Source organism: Bufo bufo, chromosome 7, assembly GCF_905171765.1.
Source record: "Bufo bufo chromosome 7, aBufBuf1.1, whole genome shotgun sequence".
Classification (NCBI taxonomy): Eukaryota; Metazoa; Chordata; class Amphibia; order Anura; family Bufonidae; genus Bufo; species Bufo bufo.
This window is the reverse complement of record NC_053395.1, coordinates 154,497,981-154,524,271: the sequence shown is the minus strand read 5'-3', so window position 1 is coordinate 154,524,271 and position 26,291 is coordinate 154,497,981. Positions and strand designations below refer to the sequence as shown.

The window sequence follows — 26,291 nt, the reverse complement described above, 5'->3', positions numbered from 1 at the left end:
TACAGTCATGTGTCAAAACATTCAGCCAATCCAACACCACCTCCAATTTTTTTTAAACGATGGCTACCCTGTTGCCTAGTTTTGTAGTATTCCTCTTCAAGAGCACTCAAGCTCTACAGTTTTGAGGAGTCTTGTAGACCTAGCTGAAGTCTTTTATACGTTTATTTATGGAACATGGCTGAGGAATGAGTAAGTGATTGGATGTTTTCAGGTGCAAGATCCAATCATGAATCCTCATGTCTGTAATGAAACCAATGGAAGCTTCTATCATGTGCTTTAAATTGCTTGCCCTATGCCTTGAAAACACGTAGTGTAGTAACAGGCGTGGACTTAAAGGGCTTGTGCAGAAGGTTTATATTGATGGCCTATCCTCAGGATAGGTCATCAATATCTGTTTGTGGGGGGCCAACATTTGGCAACCCCGCTGATCAGATGTTTGAAAGAAGGTGGAGCTCCATGCGAGCGCTGCTTCCTGTTCATTACACTACGCGTTGTCTCCGTAGTAGTGGCGGGGTACTGTAATTACAAATACTCTCTCCATTCAAGTGAAGGAAGTGAGTACTTGCATTACACTGCACTTGTGAGACAAACGACAGTGAAATGAAGAGGAAGTAGAACTGGCATGGAGTGCCACCTCCTCTCAAACAGCTGATCAGTGGGGGTGCCAGATGTCGGGCCCGCACTGATCAGATATTGATGACCCATCGTGAGTATAGATCATCAATATATACAGCCTACACAATCCCTTTAACATATAGGCATTAGTACGAGACACAAAACTCATATGTAGAATATATTTAGTGCAGAAATACTGCTCAACAGCATTATGTCAACTGAGACAAGTATATTATAACTAGTGGTTGGTAAGAAGCCCATGCCAATTATTTCCAGAGGACCCTAAACACTCTCAGAACTCTTTGGTAGTAAAAGGAATAGCTGTAACAGATGGAGAGGTAACAGATATCTGGTGCCTTGGGGGACCAAAGGTCCCACTGCCACCTCAAAAAGCACCAGTATACTAAATGGCACATAGCAGGTCAGGGACAGATTTTGTGCTGGGGAGCAGGAGCAAATAATTTGAGCAATGGAACTGTAAAATAAATTGCAGCATGATAACATATATGGCCCACGTTATAATTCTTTCTACTTACATGATCTTTTTAGAAACTACATATGTTACACACATTTCCTGCAGTTAACTGGAGATTAAAACGGTTTAATTGAAAAGAGTCGATGATTGAAGCTAATTAGCCTTGACTACATTTGAGGAATGTCTGCTGTGTAAATAGCTGTAATGTCTCCGATAAGTAGACCACTATTACTCTACTCCTAGCAGACTTCTCATTTATTGATGCCACCTATGACAAATGCATCTCTTTTTATAAACTTGTCTCAGTACTGGTATTTCACCTTACAGCAATTTAATGACTATCTTGAAAATGTTTTTAGTGTGACAGCTAGATCTTCTGACTTATGTTTGCATCGTTAATGATTTCCTGCTGAGAAATAATGTGATACAAGCTGATTTCTTTCGGGAGGTAAAATGGAATTCTGAAACATCTTAATATCATAAGAATCCTGTGAATATAAAAAGAGGTCAAAGTTTCAATCGTATCTGTGGTTTCTAATCTAAAGCAAGCAGCAGTCTAGGAGGTTCTGCAAGCACATGTTCTATTTCTATTGCTTTATAGAATATTCTATGTAACATTGTAACAAATTCTCAGCTACTGTATAAAGTTGCTTCTTTGAAAAGTGTGTTGTTAGAAGACTGTATTATGTATTCCAGGGCTTGTTGAGGCAACTTGTTCTTCTGCCAGGATCTGATGCAACATCTACTATATGTCCTAATGTCAGACCAAGGCTTACAGAGCTGTCCATTCCCCAGGTGCTGAAAGAGCTACCACTTAGGACTGAAGGAAGTGAAATTCAACTGATGTACCCGTATGGTTGGTAGACACCTGATCATTTTAATGCCCACCTAAAAGTATAGTGGCAATAATCCATAATAATATTCTTTTATCTCTTGATTTATCAGCATGGCTTCTGGCTGGTGCATTAATACAAATAAATGAGGGAATTGAACTACAAGATTAAGTGAATTTCATTTGCTTCTGCAAATTGGAAATTAAAATAATGAAAAACGCTGTGTTTACCTTCCCCATACATTTAAGTGTGAAAAATATTGATTTGCACAATTTAACATAACTGAGTACAAGCTGAATATTTTACCGCTGTAAATATTAACTTATAGCTATTTCACAAATATCTATATGTAAAGAGCCATCAGGTTAATATTTGTATTATTATCATTTATTTAAGACCACAGTTTGGGGAAGTGGAATAGCCGAAATTCTAAGAGAAAATACAGATAAATTATATTGCTCTAGGGACATATGGTATATACAAGTCTGCCCACACTCTCTGCAATACATTCATTCATATTAGTTCGTGCATTCGTTTTAAAAAATATTCACCATTTTTTCACCACTAAATATAGGACTATAGTAGAAAAATACGTTATTTTTGTAAAGATAGAGAAAAATAAACTCAGTTTTGTTTCACAGTCGTGAAGAGTTCTGTGTTTTAATTTGTACATCTTCCTTTTTCTAGAAGCTGATATGAAGGTGACCTTAGGTCCAAAGCCCCCATGCTCAGATAGTGAAATTTCCCAATTCTGGATGGATACATCTCTCAAGGGTCTCTTCCTCTGTAATGGCATTGAATGGATACCCGTACTAGAAAGTATGAATGCTATTATATATGTATATATAGATGACCAAGATTGTAGTTCTCATGTATTACACTATAAAATACAAAACTGTGGTAGCAATGGTAACATCCATGATGGTAAGATCCATTTAATCTACCTTAGATTTAAACAGTCACTACTGTGCAATAAACTTTTCACCAATCAGTGATACACACGAAGATAAGAGCATTTGTGGAAAAAACTGTTTCTCCACTTATTGACCATTTCTCTTCCCCCCTCCCCCTGACTCCTGCACTGATCACTCACTCAATTCTCTGGTAAAATCCATCATCAGAAAGGTAGACATGGGACAGCTTTAACAGCTGCTGTCCATAGATATCTATGGAGACTGGAGACTGAGCTGCTGCAGAGAGACTGGCACAGATGCTACATCTAGTAAGTGTTCTAGCTTACCTCAGTGCCGGATTCACAGCAACACTGCTCAGTACTGTTGTACAATGTCCTTAATTCTACTGCTTCTGTGTGTATGTTTAAAAAAAGGGAGACATAGGAGAGCAAGATCTCCTCTTGTCTGTGTGTGCGCTGCATGGGAGACATTATAGAGAGCCTGCAAAATAGGAAATCTTCTGAATATAAAGGATATAAGCCATGTAATGGTCAGATATAGTGTCATTACTCGTGTACAAACACATATCTACCTATTTTGAAAAATCACCTAACACAATAGGTTTGCTTTAAAGATTTACAGTGTTCTGCAACTTTTAAAGAACTCTTCCACTGTGTTTCTTAGCCATTGTCTCCAAATGGTTGAGATTCTCAAAGTAGTAAATTATCTCAAGAAGAACTAACCTGGCAAATCCTTGACAGGCACAGTGTTAAAAAGGACATCCTCACAATACTGTTGAAGGAGCCTTACAATAAATGATGTAAAAGACTCGAATCAAATTTTATGTACCACTTAGTGGCAACTATTGATACTAAAGTTAGGACCAAAAAAGACTATACAAGTAACCATTAGGTCATTTCTGTTTTCACATGGGTGTTATGTTATGTTAACTAATTTCCACATGAAGCATACCCAACAGTCAACTGATCATTGTGGGTCTGTCTTCTGAAACTCTAGAGATCAGCTATTACCATGACTATTTAATGGGACATGTAGTGTTTGGTATTTATTCTAGTGCATGAGTGATCGTGTATGGTATGTGATGAATCTACCATAGTGGAGTCACTTTTTCTTATAGGCTCTTCCCTTTGTCTGATAGATAGTAGCCCCGACTTCCAAGCAGGGAGGATCTGGGAGAACTCTTCAGTGCTTGGGACACCAGGAGATGGAGCATAACTAATTTTAGCAGAAGAGTTGTGGTATATTCTAGTCATGAATATAACATATATATTACTATTACTAGTAATGCTGGATTTACATGCCGTGACCAGCAGCCAAGTATCAATTACATGCAATGATCACCTCACTGTGTGAAGATGAACAATCGCTACTGCTATTGCTTGTCCTCATACAGCTGAATTGTTTCTGTCCAGCAGAGTGCTATTTAGACAGCATGATCTGCTGCCCAGAAAATATAATTTAACTGTTTGCATTAACTATTGCTGCACTTTATGAATGAGCGTTTAGCTTTAGATGGCCCAATTATCGGGAACAAGTGTTCATAGGAATGTTTATCCCCAATAACCGGCCTGAGCATCGGCCCATGTGAACCCAGTGTGAGGTTAAGTAGGCCTGGGGGTAGTGTTTTAATGGACCTTTTGTTTGTTTTGCCTAGTATATGCCATCATAACAATAACCTTTTGCCTAGCATATGCAATCATAATGAAAGATTGATAGGTTCACAGTTCCAACTTAAATGATCAAACATTGGTAAAAGGCATTAATTCTCATCCTTCCTCAAAGAAATATGTTGGTTTCATCTATATAAATTCAATCCATAAAGTATCTTTTTTTGACCATGAAGAAATGTTGTTGCTTTTTCTGATGTTGGCACTCAGGGGCATACTGGGCATATGACCTAAATGCCCATGGGGCTGTCTGTGCCCTCTTTACTGCTGCTTCCAGGGTTAATTCATGCTGGGAGCGTCAAGTACTTATGTACCTGGCAGGTGTCTGTAGGTGCCCTGACTTCTCAATTCAACTGTATTGCCACCCTGAGTAGAAGAGCAGAACGTGGCATCTGGCGCTGGCCATCACTGGGGGACAGCTTATGGGGAGGTATTTTGTGATGCACTGTGGTATGTAGGTTCTGCCTGGAACATAACATATTTGTAATGTTAACGATTTTATGAAACCTCTAGAAATACACAGCAATTCTGAATAATTGGATTGTTAGCGGTTGGTTTCTCTACATTGTTCAGAATGGTCATTGTTATATTCTGCAGCAGTGGTGATAGGGAGAAACGGGTATTTGAACACTGCAGGCAGGTTGTATTTCTTGTAATCTTAATGAAAATCACATTATGTTCAGCAAGCTTACTTGTTATGGCAGCATGAAGGAATTAAACCATTTCTTTAGAATGCACTAAACTGTTGAAGTTAATCAGACTTTAGTGCATTCAGAGGTTAATACATTTTTTTTTAAAATATGGACAGAGGAAAAATAGATTACCGCTTTTATCTATGGAGCCTTCCATACTTAGTCTGAAGTGTACAGATAAAATATTCAGGAAAAATTCTTGTTTTAATATTAAATAATTCAACCATAGAGACATATTTACATGTAGAACTTTCCAGCTCTCACAAGGATGTATTTGTGGCATTAATTATTATTCAGTTATCCCATACATGTTTCTTGTATGTTGACCCAGCACATGCAGGTCCTGTAAGGCTTCCTTCAGTTCTGCACTACAAATATTTAAAGGGGTTCTGCAGTTCTTTTTTTTACTGATGATCTATCCTTTGGCTAGATCATCAGAATCTGATCAGGAGGTCCGAAACCAGGGAACCCCAACGATCAGCTGTTTGAGAAGGTAGCTGCGCTCCAGGAGTTGGACATTGCCAATCAGATTCTGATGATCTATTTTGATGTTCAGTCCTGTTCAGTAAGCCCAAGGATACATTACATAGTATTAATGCCTGCATGACAACATACAGTTCCATTCAGACTTCAATGGCAGCTGTACTTTGCATAAACGTTCTCCAGAACGGTTTAAAGGCTTTGGCTTGGTCCCAGCAGGCTTTAGCAGGAAACTGGCAGGCAAACTCCACTCTGCTATATCCGTTTCTCTCTGACTCTGCTGTACTGACAGGCTAGCTGTATAACTTGGCTTCTGCATGCTGCACTTCTTCTCTGTAGTCTGACTCTAGGTTATGCCAGGGAACTTTCCTCCTGGCTCCTGAGGCTTCAAGCTTTGGCCTCCATGGCCAGCAGAGCTTAAGGTGCTCTAGCTGGCGTGGGCACGTCCAGCAGAGACTTGCCCTTTCACACTCTTCCCCTGTCTGGGGGTAAACTAGACTGACTAGAACTTATGCCCCACCTTTCCTGCAGGAAGTAGGACTCGCCCACCTCTCTCCAGAGAGGGGTTAGAATGAAATGGAAGGTTCCATTCTATCTAAATATAGCTCTGACATGTTTTCTGCCACCTGCTGGTGAACCAGATACATTACATGAACATAATAGTTGCAAACAGATTAGGAATGCACAGCCTGGAGGACCTGGAATAAATGCATAAGATGACATGAGGTTAGACCAATAAAGACAGTAGCAAGGTGCAGAAGTGGTAACACCATTCTGGGGTGTTACAGTTATAAGCCAGTGGTGTCAGTTGGTGTGGCCTCATCACATGGCTCTTCAATTTTTATTTTTTTTGTTGCCCCTATGACATGACAGGAATTATTATAACAGGAATAAACAAAAACTTGAGAAGTATGAATAGATTCTAAAAAGGTACATGAGCAGAATGAAATTCAAATATATTAGATATTGTTTTCCAATTCTTTTAAGAGATAAATTAAAAATAGAAACCTAGCCATGCACTTTGGCTTAGGCCGCATGCACGCGACCGTGGTGTGTTTTGCGGTCCACAAATCGCGGATCTGCAAAACACGGATGGCGTCCGTGCGTGTTCCGCAATTTGCGGAACGGCACGGACAGCCTTTACATATAACTGCCTATTCTTGTCCTCAAAGCGCGGACAAGAATAGGACATGTTATATTTTTTTTGCTGGGCCACGGAACGGAGCAACGGATGCTGATTTAACAGTGATTTCTCCTGAACAGACAGATGGTCAGTGAGAAACAATGGTCCTGTCCATATACCCCTTGAAATGAATGGGTCAGGGTTCAGTCTGGATGTAAACATCGCTCATGTGAAATTATTTAATGTACTAAAGTTTTACACATGTAGCTGAGGCTTATGTGGAATACTTGGAAATCGTCATAACAACGTGAATGCATGAAGTTCAGATATTATGTTTAGTGATGAGCAAAGTTATGCAAAATTAGATTTGGCAGCTTCACAGAATTTTACAAAGAAATTTGATTTGTAACGAATTACTTCAAGAAGCGCATTCCTTTGTATGTAGCTGGTGCAATGACAGGGAATGACGATCACGCCACCCCAAGTCATTGAACTCCACAGATACCACATTCATCGCTGATAACGGCATCTGATGCTACAACTATTTGCCTCCAGGGGTTAATCCGGTAAAAAATATATATATATATACACACATTTATATATATATATATATATATATATATATATATACTCACCTTATCCATTTGCTTGCGGAGAAGCCATTGTGGCTATCTTGATGGATGGTGACGTCACCGCTGGCCTGACACAATGTCGTCATCAGCGATGACTTCACTGCGCCCGGCCAGCATGATGACGTCATCACATCACCGCGCGAGATTTCACACCATGTCTTCAATCAAGATAGCCGCACAAACCCTCGGGGGTCTGGTGTGGTTATGTAACCATCAATCAAGATGGCCTCTCTGCAAGCAAATGGATGAGGTATGTATATATATTTTTTTGCCACCAAATGAAATTCGGATCAAAGTCAATTCATTTGGCTTTGATTCTCTTAACAGTAATTATGTTATGACCAGAATTGTGCATAGGCTGTGTTCTTAATGCCTAGAAATACAATAAATGCCTTTCAAGAGAAGTGTTATAGGAAATGTTAGACCTCTCTAAGCTTCAACAAGTTACCGGGTAGAAATATTAACAGCTTTCAGCAGTTGAAATTAATTGGTCCAATTTTAAATATTGCCTGAAATTCAACGAAAAGCCAAAATAAGCCTTCATCTTGCAGGGCAAAAAGTGCCTGTGAATTGTACCTGCGGTAATGTTCTATGTTTTTAACTGTTACCAGGAAAGGAGAAGCTTGACTATGTGGAGGACTATCAGAACCTTGCCACTGCTTCAGAATCGATGGGGTTGGAGATCTTCTTTATCCCAAATGTGGGTTATTTTGCTGTAATGGCTAACAAGAACAACCAGCCTGGCTCAGCCCTGTACAAGTGGATCAACGGAAAATTTATAATTCACCAGTACTTTTCTACCTACCAAGCCCAAGCCTGGAAGCACTTCACAATAGAAAAAAGGGTGAGAATCTATTGCATCCATAGGCCCAACAAATACTTGGGGTTTAATACTCTTTGATGAAGGCTTAAAGGGGTTGGCTACTTTCTGGCTACTGTCGACCAATGTGTAGGTAAGATGACTATGTGGCACTTATTAATATAGCCTTCATTGATATTCTGTGCCATTTGCTATAATTTATAAGCCATGCCCATGCCTTGTTAGGCAAATCTTTTGTGCTTTCTGCATAGAGGTTCTGTCCAGAAGGTGACTGCTGCTGACCAGACACATCACTCAGTCTTCTCCATTCAAACACACTGAACTTGCACCAAACTGGCAACAGGGCAAATGCAGATGGCAGGTGCAGTATATTTGAATGGAGGAGGCATTACATGGAGGTGATTTGCCTGGTCACATGATCCTCCATCAGCAGCCATTTTATGGACTAGACTTCTGTGAGGATAGCACTAAAGACTTGGAGCATTCCTTATGAGAAATAGAAAATGGCACAGAATATGATCAAAGGCTATACTAGTAAGTGCCATATAATCATCTTACAAACACGTTGGTCAACAGTAATGAAAAAGTGGCCAACCCCTTTAAGTACATTAGTACAGTACAACCTAAGCATACATTATGAAACTTCCACTAGACATAATAATTTCACTGTTCATTTGGTCCATTGTCATCCATGAGCTAATATCATTTACAGATCTTTCTATTTAATGTGGGTCACAATTTATTGATCTTCATTGTTACTCTTGGTGACCATATGAATATGTTTTTCCTATTTGTCTATATGTTCTACTTTCTCTTTAGATCTTAAGGTTTCTACATTTAATGTTCATGATTTATTTCATTTTATCTATGTTGTGTTCATTGTTTCCTTTTTTCTCATAATATGCTAGGCCTGATTTGGTAAAGGATGTACTTATTTTCCTTCTCAACTTTTTGCCAATATTGAAAGGTGTAGCACTGAGAGATAATATGGTAAAGAGGTTGCTCCACCCTTTACATTGTTTTATAGGTTCTGCATAGTGTAAAATAAGTACTGATCTTTAAATACTTCAAAGACCCCCACCGATCCCTGCTTTCTGGCCCCTCTCAACACCAATCATTGGCTGAGGATGGTCACCACTGTGGTCAGTGACTGACTGAACAGTCATTTCCTGTGTTTCGAGAGGGACCAGGAAGCAGAGACTGTCGGGAGCGGTTTGGGAATCGGTAAGGTGTGTATGGAGTTATTTTACCAACGTTATTTAGAAATGATCATTTAGGTACACTCATAGTAGGTAATGTGTCTATGGTCAGCTGCAGCCACTAGTTTGATTTAGGAAAAGTTCGTAGGAAAAATGTGGAAAATGAATGTAAAATACATTATTGAAGAGATGTATGAAGAAGAAGGAAATGCAATTATGAATCCAAGGGGGTTTCATGGAGTACAATTTTGATGTCCTGTCCTCAGAATAAGTCATTAATATGTGGGGGTCCAACTCCTGGCAATCTTACCAATCAACTGTTTGTAGAGGCCACAACGCTGCGGCCTCTTTTGACGTCACATTTATTTGTCATATGGCCTATGTGCCGCTCAGTTCCATTCAGGTGACTGTGCCTGGGCTACAATACTAAACACAGCCACTGTTCAATGTACAGCTCTAGGTTTGGTATGCTATGACCTATGAATGAGACATTGGTGGCCGGGGAAAAGGTCATAGTGCCAGTGCCCACTAGGTCACTGCATCATCTTCAAACAGTTGATCAATGAAGGTACCAGGATTCGATGTAGTAGAGTTAGAATCACATGCTTTATGAGATCTGTTATCTAAACTAATTGTGTAAAGCAAACACCTTCAATTGCTTTTCAATGGATTTTGTTTCAGGATATCATGATGAGTTAAGAAATTGGAGTTTAGAGTTTGAGCGTTAACCCTGCTACATCCGTAGGATGTTCTCTTAGAAAACCCCTTTGATGTATTTAGTAGACCTTCTTGTGTTCATTTTTTTCTTTTAGTTGTTTTTAACTGGTTGAATATAAAAAACTACCTGTTGCTCTTTAGAAACATACTCCCTCCCTTTTGGCTTCTCTTGAAAATGCATGTTCCTGACAACTCACTGGATGCCCTCTGCCTCATCAGAGTGTGTCTAGGCTTTCCTTCGCTGCCCTAGCCTTTTATGAATGTAAAACAGTGGCTTGTTTGCCCCCCCCCCCCCCTCCACTCCAGCTACACCCTTGTGCCTCATAGTTTGCTATAGTAAGGTGGATTTCACATGAAGTGTTTTTATGCATTTCACTGCTGTTTTGAGTGTTTTTTTCTGAATTATTTTCCATAGGCTTCTCTATAGAGGCTCAAAAATGCATATGCAAAATCCTAAAAAATGCTTTTACATGCACTTTATAATGCTGAAAAACAGTTAAAGTGTGTGGAGGAGCCCTAATAGTAATAGATTGAACTGCTGTAAATGCTTTTATTTTTCACTATATCTTATTATGCAATTATATTCCATTAGCTGCTGAAAAAACTGCTGAAAATATGCCATTAGCCACAGGATATGCCACAACTAAATCAGGGTTATTTTAAGGTACATAGAGGTAGCTAGAAGAGTGAGAGAGTGAATTAGACTGACAGAAGTCTCCTCCGGGAGCACTGCCACTGAGCGAGTAGATTATAGCAGCCCCAAATTCTGAGAGAGGGGCCAGTATAGCTGGAGCTCGGCATCTACTCTTATAACTCCCCTTAGGGCTCTTTCACACTTGCGTTCTTTTCTTCCGGCATAGAGTTCCGTCGTCGGGGCTCTATGCCGGAAGAATCCTGATCAGGATTATCCTAATGCATTCTGAATGGAGAGAAATCCGTTCAGGATGCATCAGGATGTCTTCAGTTCCGGAACGGAACGTTTTTTGGCCGGAGAAAATACCGCAGCATGCTGCGCTTTTTGCTCCGGTCAAAAATCCTGAACACTTGCCGCAAGGCCAGATCCGGAATGAATGCCCATTGAAAGGCATTAATCCGGATCCGGCCTTAAGCTAAATGTCGTTCCAACGTTTAGCTTTTTCTGAATGGTTACCATGGCTCCCAGGACACTAAAGTCCTGTTTGCCATAGTAAAGTGTAGTGGGGAGCAGGGGAGCAGTATACTTACCGTCCGTGCGGCTCCCGGGGCGCTTCAGAGTGACGTCAGGGCGCCCCACGCGCATGGGTGACGTGATCACATGGATCACGTCATCCATGCGCATAGGGCGCTCTGACGTCATTCTGGAGCGCCCTGGGAGCCGCACGGACGGTAAGTATACTGCTCCCCCGCTCCCCACTACACTTTACCATGGCAAACAGGACTTTAATAGCGTCCTGGGTGCCATAGTAACACTGAACGCATTTTGAAGACGGATCCGTCTTCAAATGCTTTCAGTTCACTTGCGTTGTTACGGATCCGGCGGGCACCTCCGGCAAATGGAGTACACGCCGGATCCGGACAACGCAAGTGTGAAAGAGCCCTTAGGCATCTTAGTGCCAGGATATATTTTTTCAGAATATTACAAGTCAACAGATCATGATTATCTGAAATTCCCTAATTCTGGTACAGCTACCTTAGCCTAGCATTCTGTATGGACTGTAAGACTGACGTGGAGTTTTTTACTTGCGAATATATTTCGTCTGTATGCAGATTATAAATGTATCTCTTAAATTTAATATTATACACTTTTGAGTCTGCGAATAATAATGACCAAATTTGAACTGCTTTCAAGGTGAGTTTAAAGACATTCCAAAGGTACAGTAAGAAAACACTAGCCCATATGGAATTAAAATCCTTTGTACCCCAAGGACACCTGCTCCGTGCCTTGCATTATCCTGGGCAAATATCTAGCTTTTAAATTCTAAAAGAATGTACTCCCGGTTGGTTTAGACAAGATTCTGCCCCCCGATAGAATCAATATGCAATGGGGATGTCGGCGTTTGTTAAAGAGCGTATTTTTCTAGCATTTGCCTTATCTTCTGTGGGAAACATGCTTTGATAAACCTAGGTGCCGAGCAGATCCGCCACTGTACAGTTTGTTTTATGTCGTTTGAACATAAAGCAAGAGAAATGATGAAAAGATTTTGGTGCGATTATGAAACACCCCAGGAGGTATGAAGTACAGGCAAGGACATGCTGTGAATAAATTACCACTTTATACATAAACAGCTGTGTCAGGGACTTATGTTCTACCAGCTGGGAAGTTGTTCTCTTCCTCGTGTCGGCAGAGAAAACGAGAGAGAATTCAGAGTGGATAAAAAATTAAATAAAAAAGCGAGCCCTTCGATGTAGGAGACAGCATGACCTCGAGGTGTCGCAGGGAGCAGTCCGAGGCAGAGAACCTTAGGCAGAATGAGACATCACAAGGACAACGTGCATTAACTGGCAGCATGAAAAGTGACTCCCAGTCAAACCATTGGATGCATCAACATTTCATATTGCTGCATAAATACTCTAATCAGACCTCCAGGAAAGCTGAGTGACAACCAACATGAGTGTTGTCATGGTAGCCATATTAACTGTCACCCAGCTTTCTATAGAAAAAGATATAAAAAGGGGGTGTGTCATTTATCAAAATGGTGTACTAGCTTAGTTGCCCATAGCAACCAAGCAGATTCCTCCTTTAATTTTGGACAGCTCCTTTGGAAAATGAAAGGTGGAATCTGATTGGTTGCTATGGGCAACTAAGGCAGTTCTACTTTACACCAGTTTGATAAATGACCCCCCTAGAATTTTAAGTATGCAAATTAGATAATGCCAGAGACAACAGTTTTGGGGTTATGGCTCTAACACAGAGCAGCATATACTGGTGGCTGGATGAAACGCTCAGGAGAGGTATTATTTTTCATTGAAGAGACATAGCTGTGTATGGAAGCTTATTTTCCATGGGAAATCGTATGCCAGTTAGATTATACCCGCCACACTAGAGAAACACATATATAGACAGCTGTTTTGGAGTCCTTGCCCCTCATAGTTAACCATGTGACGATGGAGGACTTACCTAAGGAATTATATTCTTTGAAGCTGCAGTAAAATCCTGGAATAAATGTGACTGTGATACAATTGCAATAGGATAGGAAGTAGCATGGGACCTTCCAGCTTGGATACCGTGCGATTGTCCTATAGGTAAACACTGAGGCCCAGATTTACTAACTGTTAAAATGGCGTAAGCTTAGACAGGCGGTCTAGACCTACACCAGATTTATCATGGGGGCTCAGGCTGGATGATGAATAAAACACTTTTCACGGATTCTATACCAACTATTGGTTGGCTTACTTTGGGACAAATTGTTACACCAGGATTGAGCCCAAATTATGGAGCCTTTACACTGCCCAAATCCATCCCCTTGTTGGAAAAAAAAGTGTAGAAACCCCAGATGTGGCAAATTGCGCACATTTTTGTCATTTTGCACTACTTTTACTAGACAGATTTTTTGGGCAGATACATTAGTAAATACAGTATGGGCCTGAATTCGCACCACGACAAAGTGTCGCTATAGTGCTCTAGGTGTATATTTGTAGTGTGCAATCTGTCTATTTACACTTTGCTTTACAGTTTGTTATAATCATACTCCTTGGTGTTTGGTAATCCTTCAATTTGTCTAAATTGGAGAAGTGTTAGACATTTTAGCATGCTATTATAACCTGTCTGTCGAACCTGGTTCTGCTATGCTTTGGGCAGACGGTTTGATGATGATAATGGCTTAAATTCCCAATAATAGCTGTATCGGTTTCAGGAAGGACCCTTTCAGCCATAAGAGAATGGTAATTTGGTGTTGGACATGCAAAATATTCCATTGTTTTGGACGTTGTTTCATACTTCTGTTCATTGGGTTTCCACTGCTTTTGAACATACTGCATTTTCATGCAGCTGCCACTAGGGGGATCTCAGTGCAAAGAGATTATTACAGTTACTGTATAAACTCCTATGCTCTGAGCTCCCCCTAGTGGTAGCTGCAGGCAGACAGCTTTGCAATATATGATGGGAAGCAGGAGATTGATCAGTGTATTTATGCCAGTTGTCTGGTGGAAATACATTGAGAAATATGGTGTTCAGAGTGAGTGTCATATTTATGAAGCACCTGTTCCACTTTTTCCGACACAGAAGTTCGATCAAGAGGGTGAGGCCAACGGCGAGATTTTTTATTACAGTTTTTTTAATTGAAATTTAATCCGCTAAATAAAAAACCCCGTAAATTCTGAAATATATGGGTTTTGATTTGCTTTCTGCATTGAGTGGGAGGGATTGATGCACATGTGTATTGGCAAACAGGGTGGGGTGGGGGACCCTTACTAAATTTTGCTATGGTCCCCTATGAGATTGGGTGGCTTGGAGAAAAGAAGCTGCACTATTGTCCACTGAATAAATCTGTGTGCTGATAGGGATCACTCAAAAGACCTTTGCGCTGGGCCCATCAATGTGTTAAAACGGCCCTGGGGTGGTGGTGGTGGGAGTTAGTAATGCATGTCATCTATTGTTCCTTAGATCTTTTATCCGTAAACCCCCACCTCACTTTTATTTAATAGATGTTCCTACAGAGCTGTTCAGTCATCAGTTATAGATTCATCATGGATTAATCAAGTACATTATAATTAGATAAATATTACAAATTCAATTATTCTTCAGTTGTACACGACTTAAGTATCACTTTGTTTATCTTAGTGTTGAGTCTATTGAACACTATAATGGCCAGCAGCAAAAGTCTATATCATCAAACCAATCAGATAAATGCCAACCCTGATATAATTAGTCGTTCTGCAAGGGTCAAACAGCCGTTTATGGATTTTTCCTGGAAACTGAAATACCACTATGGGAGTAAGCTAATAGCCAGTAACCCTATTTACTAGTTACCAACCCTCATAACATTTCACATCACAATATTTCCTATTCTTATGCCTTATTGTGACATATGGGCACCATAAAGGAGACCTATACCCCCCATATGAGTCACAGCGGAAAGGTGCAAGCAAGCAGCGTTTTTTACTCTGGTTGACTTGAGCCATCTATGCATTAGCTGAATGGCGAAATGCTACATTTTCTCTGCAGAAAAAAGTGCGGCCACGTATTCCTATGAGATTTAGGATCTGCATTGCAGAGAAGCGAACAAAAAGAGATCACTGAAAAAACATGTATTTTGTGTCCATACCAAGATGTGCCCATATGGGCATGAAATGCGTTGTATTTTAATTGAGCTCTATTTGTTTTATTCACTTTTTTCTAAATACACAAATAACTGATAAGTAAAGAAAATAGAAATATCTTTTGCTGTTTACCCTCCATTTGGGAACAGTACTGATTAGTCCATAATTTTCTTTGGTCTTGCTGACCATTGGTATATAGGAACTACTGTGATAGAATCTGGGAAAGAATTTGGCAATCCCCTAAATAGACTTACCATAATTGTGCCCACCACCGCCGATTTTTATGTAATTATTTACTGCCGATACTACACATGATGCACTTACTATTTTTTCTTAAAGGGGCTTTCCCATCTTGGTCTTTCAAGGCCAAGATGGAAATAGCCACAGTAAATTCTGGCCAGGGGAGGATGGACTTATAGAAATATCTGAGCGGCCGGCCCTCTGCTGGTTCCATAACTCCCCCAGCAGTGAATGGGAGCAATGCAAACAGCGAGTTACAGAAACAGTGTAGCTTGCTGTGCCATGCTGTTTGTCTAGCTCCCATCTACTGCTATGGGAGTTATGAAAACTGTGAGACGCTGGCTGCTCGGCCTGTCCGGTGGTTACTGTGTTTATTCCCACAACCCCATTAACTCTCTTGACTGGTCAGAAATGTTCTCTCCAAAATTTCAGATTTTTTTTTTCAAATAACATGAAATTTGGTTTTAAAAACAAAACTTGATTTAAACAGATAATTTTAGATAATACATGCCCCTAAGGGAATGCTGTTGATTTCCAAAAGTCTGTTGTCTTTTCATATGGATTTGCTATGTATTATGGCAGTGAGTGAGTTAACCAACAGATCTGAATTTAGGTTTATCCTGGCAGTCCCCTGGTATACACTCTTTAGCACTATGCAGGGATCTGGAGTTTGCAGTAAGGGAACCACCAAGCCGCTACCACCTGGCGTAATCTCTGTGAGGTTACCAGCTGACCCATGGGGGATACAGACACTGGAGCAGGGCACAGAGGGGTCAGGCAAAATTGGAGTAAGACATATGACATAAAAATGGGTTGTTAATTGAGAATAAAAACCTATCTTCTAATAGCGCTAGATAGATATTTGCGAATGTGCAAGAGACCGGGGTTCCCATCGCCGTGCCCTCCTTTTGTCGGTACTATTGGTTCCCAAACCTAAATACATTATTAGATAAAATAAAATCCAATCCCTCTTTAATGAATTTACAATATTGGCTACTATTATCTGTACCCTCGAGTACTTCCATCACTGCCCTCACCCCCATAGTCTGCGGTATGCGGGTGTATAAGCTTTCTACATCTAATGACACCAAACTGAAACCCTCCTGCCACTGAAAATCTCTCAGCGCCAGGAGGAAATCATTGGTCTCCTGTAGATATGAGGGGATACTACTCAATAATGGTCTCAGTAACCAATCTATGTATTTAGACAGGGGCTCTGTCACTAAACCAATCCCTGCCACAATCGGGCAGCCTGGTAGTTGGTCCAGTGACTTATGTACTTTGGGTAAAAAGTACCATGAAGGTTTTGATGGAAACAATGGGTATATAACTTTTCCAGCATTTTTTGGGGGAGCACTCCACTACCTATATGCTTCTGGAGAAGATCTTTCAGTTGCACCTGAATTATCTGGATGGGATCCTTCGATAGCTTATCATATACATCAATATCCCCCAATTGTTGTGTAGCTTCAGATATATAATAGTCTCTGGTCATCAATACCACATTGCCCCCCTTGTCTGCAGGTTTCACAATAATTTCTTTATAAGGGTCCATTCACACATCCGTGTGTGTTTTGCGGATCCACGGATCCGCAAAACACGGACAGCGGCAATGTGCGTTCCGCATTTTGCGGACTGCACATTGCCGGCACTAAGAGAATAGGACATGTTCTATTTTTTTCAGGATCAAAATTGCAGGTCGTGCGGCCCCATAGAAATGTATGGGTCCGCAATTCCGTTCCGCAAAATGCGGAATGGAATTGCGGATGTGTGAATGGAGCCTTAGAATGAAGCCATTCCAATGCTTCCTTTTCTCGTTTTGTAATATTATCATCAACCACTGGATATACCAAGGCTTTAACTTCTTTCAAAACCTGATGATAAAATATATCAACACTACTTCCAGCAGGCAAGGGGGGACAAAAAGTGGAACTCACTCCGCCCACAAATACCACTCCTATTGATCTCTCAGGTACAGTTTTTAAATCCATATCGGTGAGGAATTCTAAACACGTTATTTCAGATTCTTCTAAATGTGTAGAAATATGGAATCCTAGGGGACCTACTTTCACCGGGATTTCTCCCTCTCTAATATCCTTCTCTTAGGCCTCATGCACACGACCGTTGTGTGCATCCGTGGCCGTTGTGCCATTTTCCGTTTTTTTTCGTGGACCCATTGACTTTTAATGGGTCCGTGGAAAAATCGGAAAATGCACCGTTTTGCAGCCGCATCCGTGATCCGCGTTTCCTGTCCGTCAAAAAAATATGACCTGTCCTATTTTTTTGACGGACAACAGTTCACGGACCCATTCAAGTCAATGGGTCCGTGAAAGAACACGGATGCACACAAGATTGGCATCCGCGTCCGTGATCCGTGGCCGTAGGTTACTTTTTATACAGACGGATCCGCTGATCCGTCTGCATAAAAGCTTTTTCAGAGATGAGTTTTCACTTCATGAAAACTCAAATCCGACAGTATATTCTAACAGAGGCGTTCCCATAGTGATGGGGACGCTTCTAGTTAGAATATACTACGAACTGTGTACATGACTGCCCCCTGCTGCCTGGCAGCACCCGATCTCTTACAGGGGGCTGTGATCCACACAATTAACCCCTCAGGTGCTGCACCTAAAGGGTTAATTGTGCATATCATAGCCCTCTATAAGAGATCAGGGGCTGCCAGGCAGCAGGGGGCAGACCCCCCTCCCTCCCCAATTTGAATATCATTGGTGTCCAGTGTGCGGCCCCCCCCCTATTGTAATATCATTGGTGGCCAGTGTGCGGCCTCCCCCCCCGGCCCCCCCTCTATTGTATTAATATCCTTGGTGGCCAGTGTGCGGCCTCCCCCCCGGCCCCCCCTCTATTGTATTAATATCATTGGTGGCCAGTGTGCGGCCTCCCCTCCCCCGCCCCCCCCCCCTCTATTGTAATTTCATTGGTGGCCAGTGTGCGGCCTCCCCTCTCCCCCCCCCCCCGCCCGATCATTGGTGGCAGCGGAGATTCCGATCGGAGTCCCAGTTTAATCGCTCTGGGGCTCCGATCGGTAACCATGGCAACCAGGACGCTACTGCAGGCCTGGTTGCCATGGTTACTTAGCAATATTACAATATTAGAAGCATCACTTCATACTTACCTGCTGGCTTCTGCGATGTGTGTCCGGCAGAAAGTGACAGGTCTGTGCGGCGCATTGATCTGTCACTTACCAGTAGAAGGAGCTCCCGGCCGGACACACATCGCAGAAGCCAGCAGGTAAGTATGAAGTGATGCTTCTAATATTGTAATATTGCTAAGTAACCATGGCAACCAGGCCTGCAGTAGCGTCCTGGTTGCCATGGTTACCGATCAGAGCCCCAGAGCGATTAAACTGGGACTCCGATCGGAATCTCCGCTGCCACCACCGATCGGGCGTAGGGGGGGGGGGGGGGAGGGGAGGCCGCACACTGGCCACCAATGATATTACAATAGACATATCCGACAGTATAGTCTAACATAGAGGCGTTCCCATGGTGATGGGGACGCTTCAAGTTAAAATATACCATCGGATTGGAGAAAACTCCGATCCTATGGTATATTAACTCCTGACTTTACATTGAAAGTCAATGGGGGCCTGATCCGTTTGAAATTGCACCATATTGTGTCAACGTCAAACGGATCCGTCCCCATTGACTTGCATTGTAATTCAGGACGGATCCGTTTGGCTCCGCACGGCCAGGCGGACACCAAAACGACAGTTTTTTCATGTCCGTGGATCCTCCAAAAATCAAGGAAGACCCATGGACGAAAAAACTGTCACGGATCACGGAACAACGGAACCCTGTTTTGCGGACCGTGAAAGAATACGGTCGTGTGCATGAGCCCTTATACTGAGACACCTCTGAACATTTTATGCAGATTTACTTTGCTCATAGATTTAAACATGTCTACTTCAAAAGTGACCACGTCGAACCGTTCTACCAGACTGTATCCAAGCCCCTTATTCAGTGCTGAGATACAGTCCGGCGACAGCTCGCACTCAAATTAATAACATTTTTTCTTTACAGCCAGAGACTGCATCAGAATCTATTATCTCCAAGAATCTTGTTTTTTCTTGCGATTGGATTTCCTGATTCCTTGGTTTCTTCCTACCGCCCCTCCTGGTACTAAGCCCAAAGGGCCCTTAGTTTCCTCAGCTGTTGGCCCCTTCTCGATACCATTACCAGGGTCATCGGAAGCACTGGAATCTGAATCAGTAATCCAATAATCACTCTTTACACGTCGAGGATATTTTTTCTTATATTGTTTCCTCTTATTCCAATCAAATACTTTCCCCATATAGTCTTGTTTGTCTCTTAGGAATTTACTGCAATACAGGGAGTGCCGAATTATTAGGCAAGTTGTTTTTTGAGGATTAATTTTATTATTGAACAACAACCATGTTCTCAATGAACCCAAAAAACTCATTAATATCAAAGCTGAATATTTTTGGAAGTAGTTTTTAGTTTGTTTTTAGTTTTAGCTATTTTAGGGGGATATCTGTTTGTGCAGGTGACTATTACTGTGCATAATTATTAGGCAACTTAACAAAAAACAAATATATACCCATTTAAATTATTTATTTTTACCAGTGAAACCAATATAACATCTCAACATTCACAAATATACATTTCTGACATTCAAAAACAAAACAAAAACAAATCAGTGACCAATATAGCCACCTTTCTTTGCAAGGACACTCAAAAGCCTGCCATCCATGGATTCTGTCAGTGTTTTGATCTGTTCACCATCACATTGCGTGCAGCAGCAACCACAGCCTCCCAGACACTGTCAGAGAGGTGTACTGTTTTCCCTCCTTGTAAATCTCACATTTGATGATGGACCACAGGTTCTCAATGGGGTTCAGATCAGGTGAACAAGGAGGCCATGTCATTAGATTTTCTTCTTTTATACCCTTACTTGCCAGCCACGCTGTGGAGGTACTTGGACGCGTGTGATGGAGCATTGTCCTGCATGAAAATCATGTTTTTCTTGAAGGATGCAGACTTCTTCCTGTACCACTGCTTGAAGAAGGTGTCTTCCCAGAAACTGGCAGTAGGACTGGGAGTTGAGCCTGACTCCATCCTCAACCCGAAAAGGCCCCACAAGCTCATCTTTGATGATACCAGCCCAAACCAGTACTCCACCTCCACCTTGCTGGCGTCTGAGTCGGACTGGAGCTCTCTGCCCTTTACCAATCCAGCCACGGGCCCATCCATCTGGCCCATCAAGACTCACTCTCATTTCATCAGTCCATAAAACCTTAGAAAAATCAGTCTTGAGATATTTCTTGGCCCAGTCTTGACGTTTCAGCTTGTGTGTCTTGTTCAGTGGTGGTCGTCTTTCAGCCTTTCTTACCTTGGCCATGTCTCTGAGTATTGCACACCTTGTGCTTTTGGGCACTCCAGTGATGTTGCAGCTCTGAAATATGGCCAAACTGGTGGCAAGTGGCATCTTGGCAGCTGCACGCTTGACTTTTCTCAGTTCATGGGCAGTTATTTTGCGCCTGGTTTTTCCACACGCTTCTTGCGACCCTGTTGACTATTTTGAATGAAACGCTTGATTGTTTGATGATCATGCTTCAGAAGCTTTGCAATTTTAAGAGTGCTGCATCCCTCTGCAAGATATCTCACTATTTTTGACTTTTTTGAGCCTGTCAAGTCCTTCTTTTGACCCATTTTGCCAAAGGAAAGGAAGTTGCCTAATAATTATGCACACCTGATATAGGGTGTTGATGTCATTAGACCACACCCCTTCTCATTACAGAGATGCACATCACCTAATATGCTTAATTGGTAGTAGGCTTTCGAGCCTATACAGCTTGGAGTAAGACAACATGCATAAAGAGGATGATGTGGTCAAAATACTCATTTGCCTAATAATTCTGCACTCCCTGTACAGTAATAGGTCCAAGGTCAGGGCAGGCAGAATCCATACGGGTAACAGGCACAGGTCAGATCAGGCAATGAAATGGGTAAACAGGCAAACGTCAGTACATGGGCAGACAGTAGAACAGAACACCTTTTCAGAGTGCTTAAATGCTAAAGAACTTTATTACTCAGGCATTTTCCCCACAGGGGAAGGTGCCCTAGGAACCCCAGGGTTGCCAGCCATTATCTGGTAAAGATTAGGAGCCAGAGGGAGTGTGCATATTCACCCTACAGATGGAGGTGTAGAGGCTTTTCTAGCAAACAGGCCTCAGTCTGCATGAAGTGACAGAGCTGGCCCAACAGCTAGGTCCGGCCAAAGATAGGAGCAGGAGGTGGCTCTGGACTGACAGGTAAGGCCTCATTCACATCTTTGTTAGGAAATCCTTGAGGCTGTTCTGGCACAGAGCAGTCTGCCGGATCTCGCATTTTTGTCCAGCCGAAACCCAGCATTTATGCCGGAAAGTGGCCGGATCACCGTAGGACCTCATTGTATTTTCCCACTAAATTACCTTGCACCGCAATGAGGTCCAGCGGTGATCCGGCCACTTGCCGGCATAAATGCTGGGTTTCGGCTGAACAAAAACCGTTGCATGCAACAATTTATTGTCCGGCTTACAGCTGGCATTTGTGCTGTATAAGACAACTGGATCTCCTTAACAGAGAAGTGAATGTAACAGAGAAGTGAATGTAGCCTAAGTTTAACATAACTTAGGGCAAAAAACGGTGCCAACATCCACAGCAAAATTTGCATTTGACACGTGCATTTTGTCGTGAATTTCAGTCAGTTTCTGCCATGAGCCATCTCCACTATATGTGAAAACAGTCTTACTGAAAAACTTGTAATGCAACGTAACTTACATTAATGACTTGTGAAGGTAGGAACTACAGCCATAGCAACCAGAGGGGCCCAGAGGTTGAAGGGGGAGGGCTATCAGGTGCAAGAAAATTGTACCTTTTGGAAGTAAATAACAATTAGGTGTTTTTTGCTATAATGTGGGTTTTTAGGTATATGGTGCTACTATACCTACCATTATTATTGCTAGTTATGCTGCTGTTTTAATTTTCTTAAACTAGGTGCTGGAGGCCCCATCATATTTTGCTATGGGGCTCTATGAATGATAGTTTCACCCCTGGTAGGAACATCTGTATCCTTTAGACCAAGTTTTCTTTATTCTTTATATTGCAGTTTTACTGCATTGTGTAATGTTCTGTTATGTTCCTTACAAATAATGAGTGAGGATGGAAATAAAGATGAGAAGTAGCTTGTTTTCCTATATTACAGCAGTTTCATACACTAACCTCTGGATCTAGTTGGGCAAATCACAGATCCGCAAAATGTGGATATCGACCATTTTCCTCCTGCACTTATTGTGGGCCCCATTGTCAAAATGACTATTCTTGTCCGTGAAACAGACAAGAATATGACATGTACTATAATTTGAAGCACAGCTGACCGGATGCAGGCAGCACACGCATGACATCTGTGTTCTGTACGCTTTTTTGCAGTCCCCTAGAAATGAAAGGGTCCGTGTGCCATCTGCAAATAATGCAGATAGGACACGGACTGCAAATACAAGCATGTGAATGAGGCCTTAGAATATCTGCAGAGGCAAACTAGAAATTGGCATGCAGCTTGCGGCATTATAATACAACCCAGACAGATCTTGCTGGTGAGAATGAGCCTTTAAGGACATAAATAAGAAAGCATGTAATTAGTTGTGGGTGATAGAATGAAACGTTAACTTTTTGTTGTGGCATTCCATCTGACATTTCCAACATGTGTTCTTATGTTTTTCGGCTGTGTGATTAATGGTTTTCAGCACTGGTGCTTTATGTGGTTCTTCTGTTCCCACCTCTTCCTGTCATGTTGTTGTGACTGTTGTTTCCCTCATGTGTAGAAACGGATATTAAAGGAGCCTCATGTTTTAAAACAACTCGATAATATTTATTAACAAAATATACCAGTTCAGACATTCACTGTAACGGCCCTGAATTTCTTTTAAAAGTGAAATAATTCAACTTGGGAAATAGTAATAGGAGGCCAATAAGCTTGGTCCTGACCAAGGAGGAAGCCCCAGTCTCATCCTTGTATAAATGCTGTTCCTCACTCCCTGGTATTAGCAATAGACATTCTACTCTCCACAAAGAGGGTAAAAAATATATCTTTCTGCCGTGTTATCCAATAAATAGAAAATATTTTTTTTTTAAATTGATTCCTTAGTAGTTGACAACTTTTCATGGCTAACTGAAAAGATGACAAAACTGCCAGCTTTCAGGACTACTCAGGTCAGGCTTGAGGTCAGGTCAGACCTGAGTAGTCTCAAAAGCTTGCAATTTTGTCATCATCTTTTCAGTTAACCATTAAAAGGTATCAACTGCTAAGGAATCTCATTTTTATATACAATGAGGGTTAAATGGAACAAACATTAGATGTTCTCATACTTTGCAATTTGAATTCTATTAGGCTTTTACACACAAGTCTTGGAAAGCAAAGCTGGTAAACCCTAGGTAAACACCATCCAGAATATGTTATTCAGAATGGCATGTAAAGCTGCTTTAATGCTGCCTGGCAGGCGATGAGCAGTTGAACTACAGAGTCATATGCTCTCTGCAATGGGTGTTGGTTTTGGCGCAGTTGGCTTTGACAGACCATAATAGTTTATTGAACTTAAAAATGAAATCTAGTGTTTGATGATGGTTTGCCTTCAAGAGCTGAAGAATGGGCAGTAAGAGTGTTGATTTACATATCCATCTACATATTGGCTATTGCACATATATTCATCTTCAGGTAGGCATAAAATCCTTATGACAACCTGTTGCAGGCATTTAAACAAAAGATTACCTTCAGCTGATTAATGAAACAAACCCCTTAAAATCTTAAAAGGGCTGTGCAGGTTTGTTTAAGGGGAGGTTGGCAAATCCCCCTCCTGGGCAGACTAGAAAAAGGAAGCATACTTACCTGCTTGCCGCTGCTGGATCTTGGCTCCTGCGTTCACTGCTTTGCTTGGGTCCCTGGATGTAAACTTCCAGTTTGACGCTGCTGCAGCCAATCTCTGGCCGCATCGGGGACCTAGTCCCCTTTCGTCACATGAGCATTGTCACAGCTGCAGCCAGCAAATAGCTGTAGCAGCATCAAACCCTAAGTTTACTTTCAGGGACCCATATGGAGCAGCGGAGGCCGGAGAGTTCAGGAGCCAAGAGCCAGCATCGGTAAGCAGGTCTGCCCAGGGGGTGGGGGTTTGACCTGCGCCTCCTGTTCAAAGTGCATGACCCCTTTAAAGTTTTTCAGGAGTTCAATATCAATGACCTGAATGTCTGAATGGTGGAGATACGACATCCAGCACCAACACCAATCAGCTGTTTGAAGGGGCCGCAGTACTCCGGTGAAAAATGTGACCTTCTCTCAGCATAACAAGCACGGCGCCATACATTGTATAGTGGCTGTGCTTTGTATTGCAGCTCAATCCCATTCACTTGAAAGGGACTGAGCTGCAAATTGGCCATGTGACCAATGAACATGATTCACTGGTCTAAGAAGAGGCTTTGAGGGTCATCTGGGCACTCTTAACCCCTTAAGGACACAGCCTTTTTACACCTTAGGACCAGGCCATTTTTTGCAAATCTGACCAGAGTCCCTTTAAGTGCTGATAACTTTAAAACGCTTTGACTTATCCAGGCCGTTCTGAGATTGTTTTTTCGTCACATATTGTACTTCATGACACTGGTAAAATGAAGTCAAAAAAATTATTTTTTTTACACCAAAAAATACCTGATTTAACAAAAATTTGGAAAAATTTGCAAATTTCAAAGTTTCAGTTTCTCTACTTCTGTAATACATAGTAATACCCCCAAAAATTGTGATGACTTTACATTCCCCATATGTCCACTTCATGTTTGAATTGTTTTGGGAATGATATTTTATTTTTTGGGGATGTTATAAGGCTTAGAAGTTTAGAAGCAAATCTTGAAATTTTTCAGAAATTTACAAAAACTCAATTTTTAGGGACCAGTTCAGGTCTCAAGTCACTTTGCGAGGCTTACATAATAGAAACCACCCAAAAATGACCCCATCTAAGAAACTACACCCCTCAAGGTATTCAAAACTGATTTTGCATACGTTGTTAACCCTTTAGGTGTTGCATAAGAGTTATTGGCAAATGGGGAGAAAATTTGAGAATTTCATTTTTTTCTCTAATTTTTCATTTTAACCCATTTTTTCCACTAACAAACCAAGGGTTAACAGCCAAACAAGACTGTATCTTTATTGCCCTGACTCTGCCGTTTACAGAAACACCCAATATGTGGCCGTAAACTACTGTACGGCCACACAGCGGGGCGTAGAGTGAAAGGTGCGCCGTTTGGTTTTTGGAAGGCTGATTTTTATGGACTGGTTTATTTATACCATGTCCCATTTGAAGCCCCCCCTGATGCACCCCTAGAGGAGAAACTCCCTAAAAGTGACCCCATCTAAGAAACTACACCCCTCAAGGTATTCAAAACTGATTTTACATACGTCGTTAACCCTTTAGGTGTTGCACAAGAGTTATTGGCAAATGGCGATGAAATTTGAGAATTTCATTTTTTGGGCAGATTTTCCATTTTAATTTTTTTTTTCCAGTTACAAAGCAAGGGTTAACAGCCAAACAAAACTCAATATTTATGGCTCTGATTCTGTAGTTTACAGAAACACCCCATATGTGGTCG

General features: G+C 41.6%; 1 protein-coding gene across 1 annotated transcript in view; it reads left to right on the top strand.

Moving 5' to 3' along the window:
• The window catches only part of TSPEAR (thrombospondin type laminin G domain and EAR repeats), a 144,944-nt gene that overhangs the window by 63,169 nt on the left and 55,484 nt on the right, over positions 1 to 26,291 (top strand). The window contains exons 5-7 of the mRNA XM_040440256.1: positions 1,787 to 1,946; positions 2,611 to 2,742; positions 8,043 to 8,275. Coding sequence (XP_040296190.1) covers positions 1,787 to 1,946; positions 2,611 to 2,742; positions 8,043 to 8,275 — 525 coding nt within the window. The remainder of the gene's footprint in view (positions 1 to 1,786; positions 1,947 to 2,610; positions 2,743 to 8,042; positions 8,276 to 26,291) is intronic.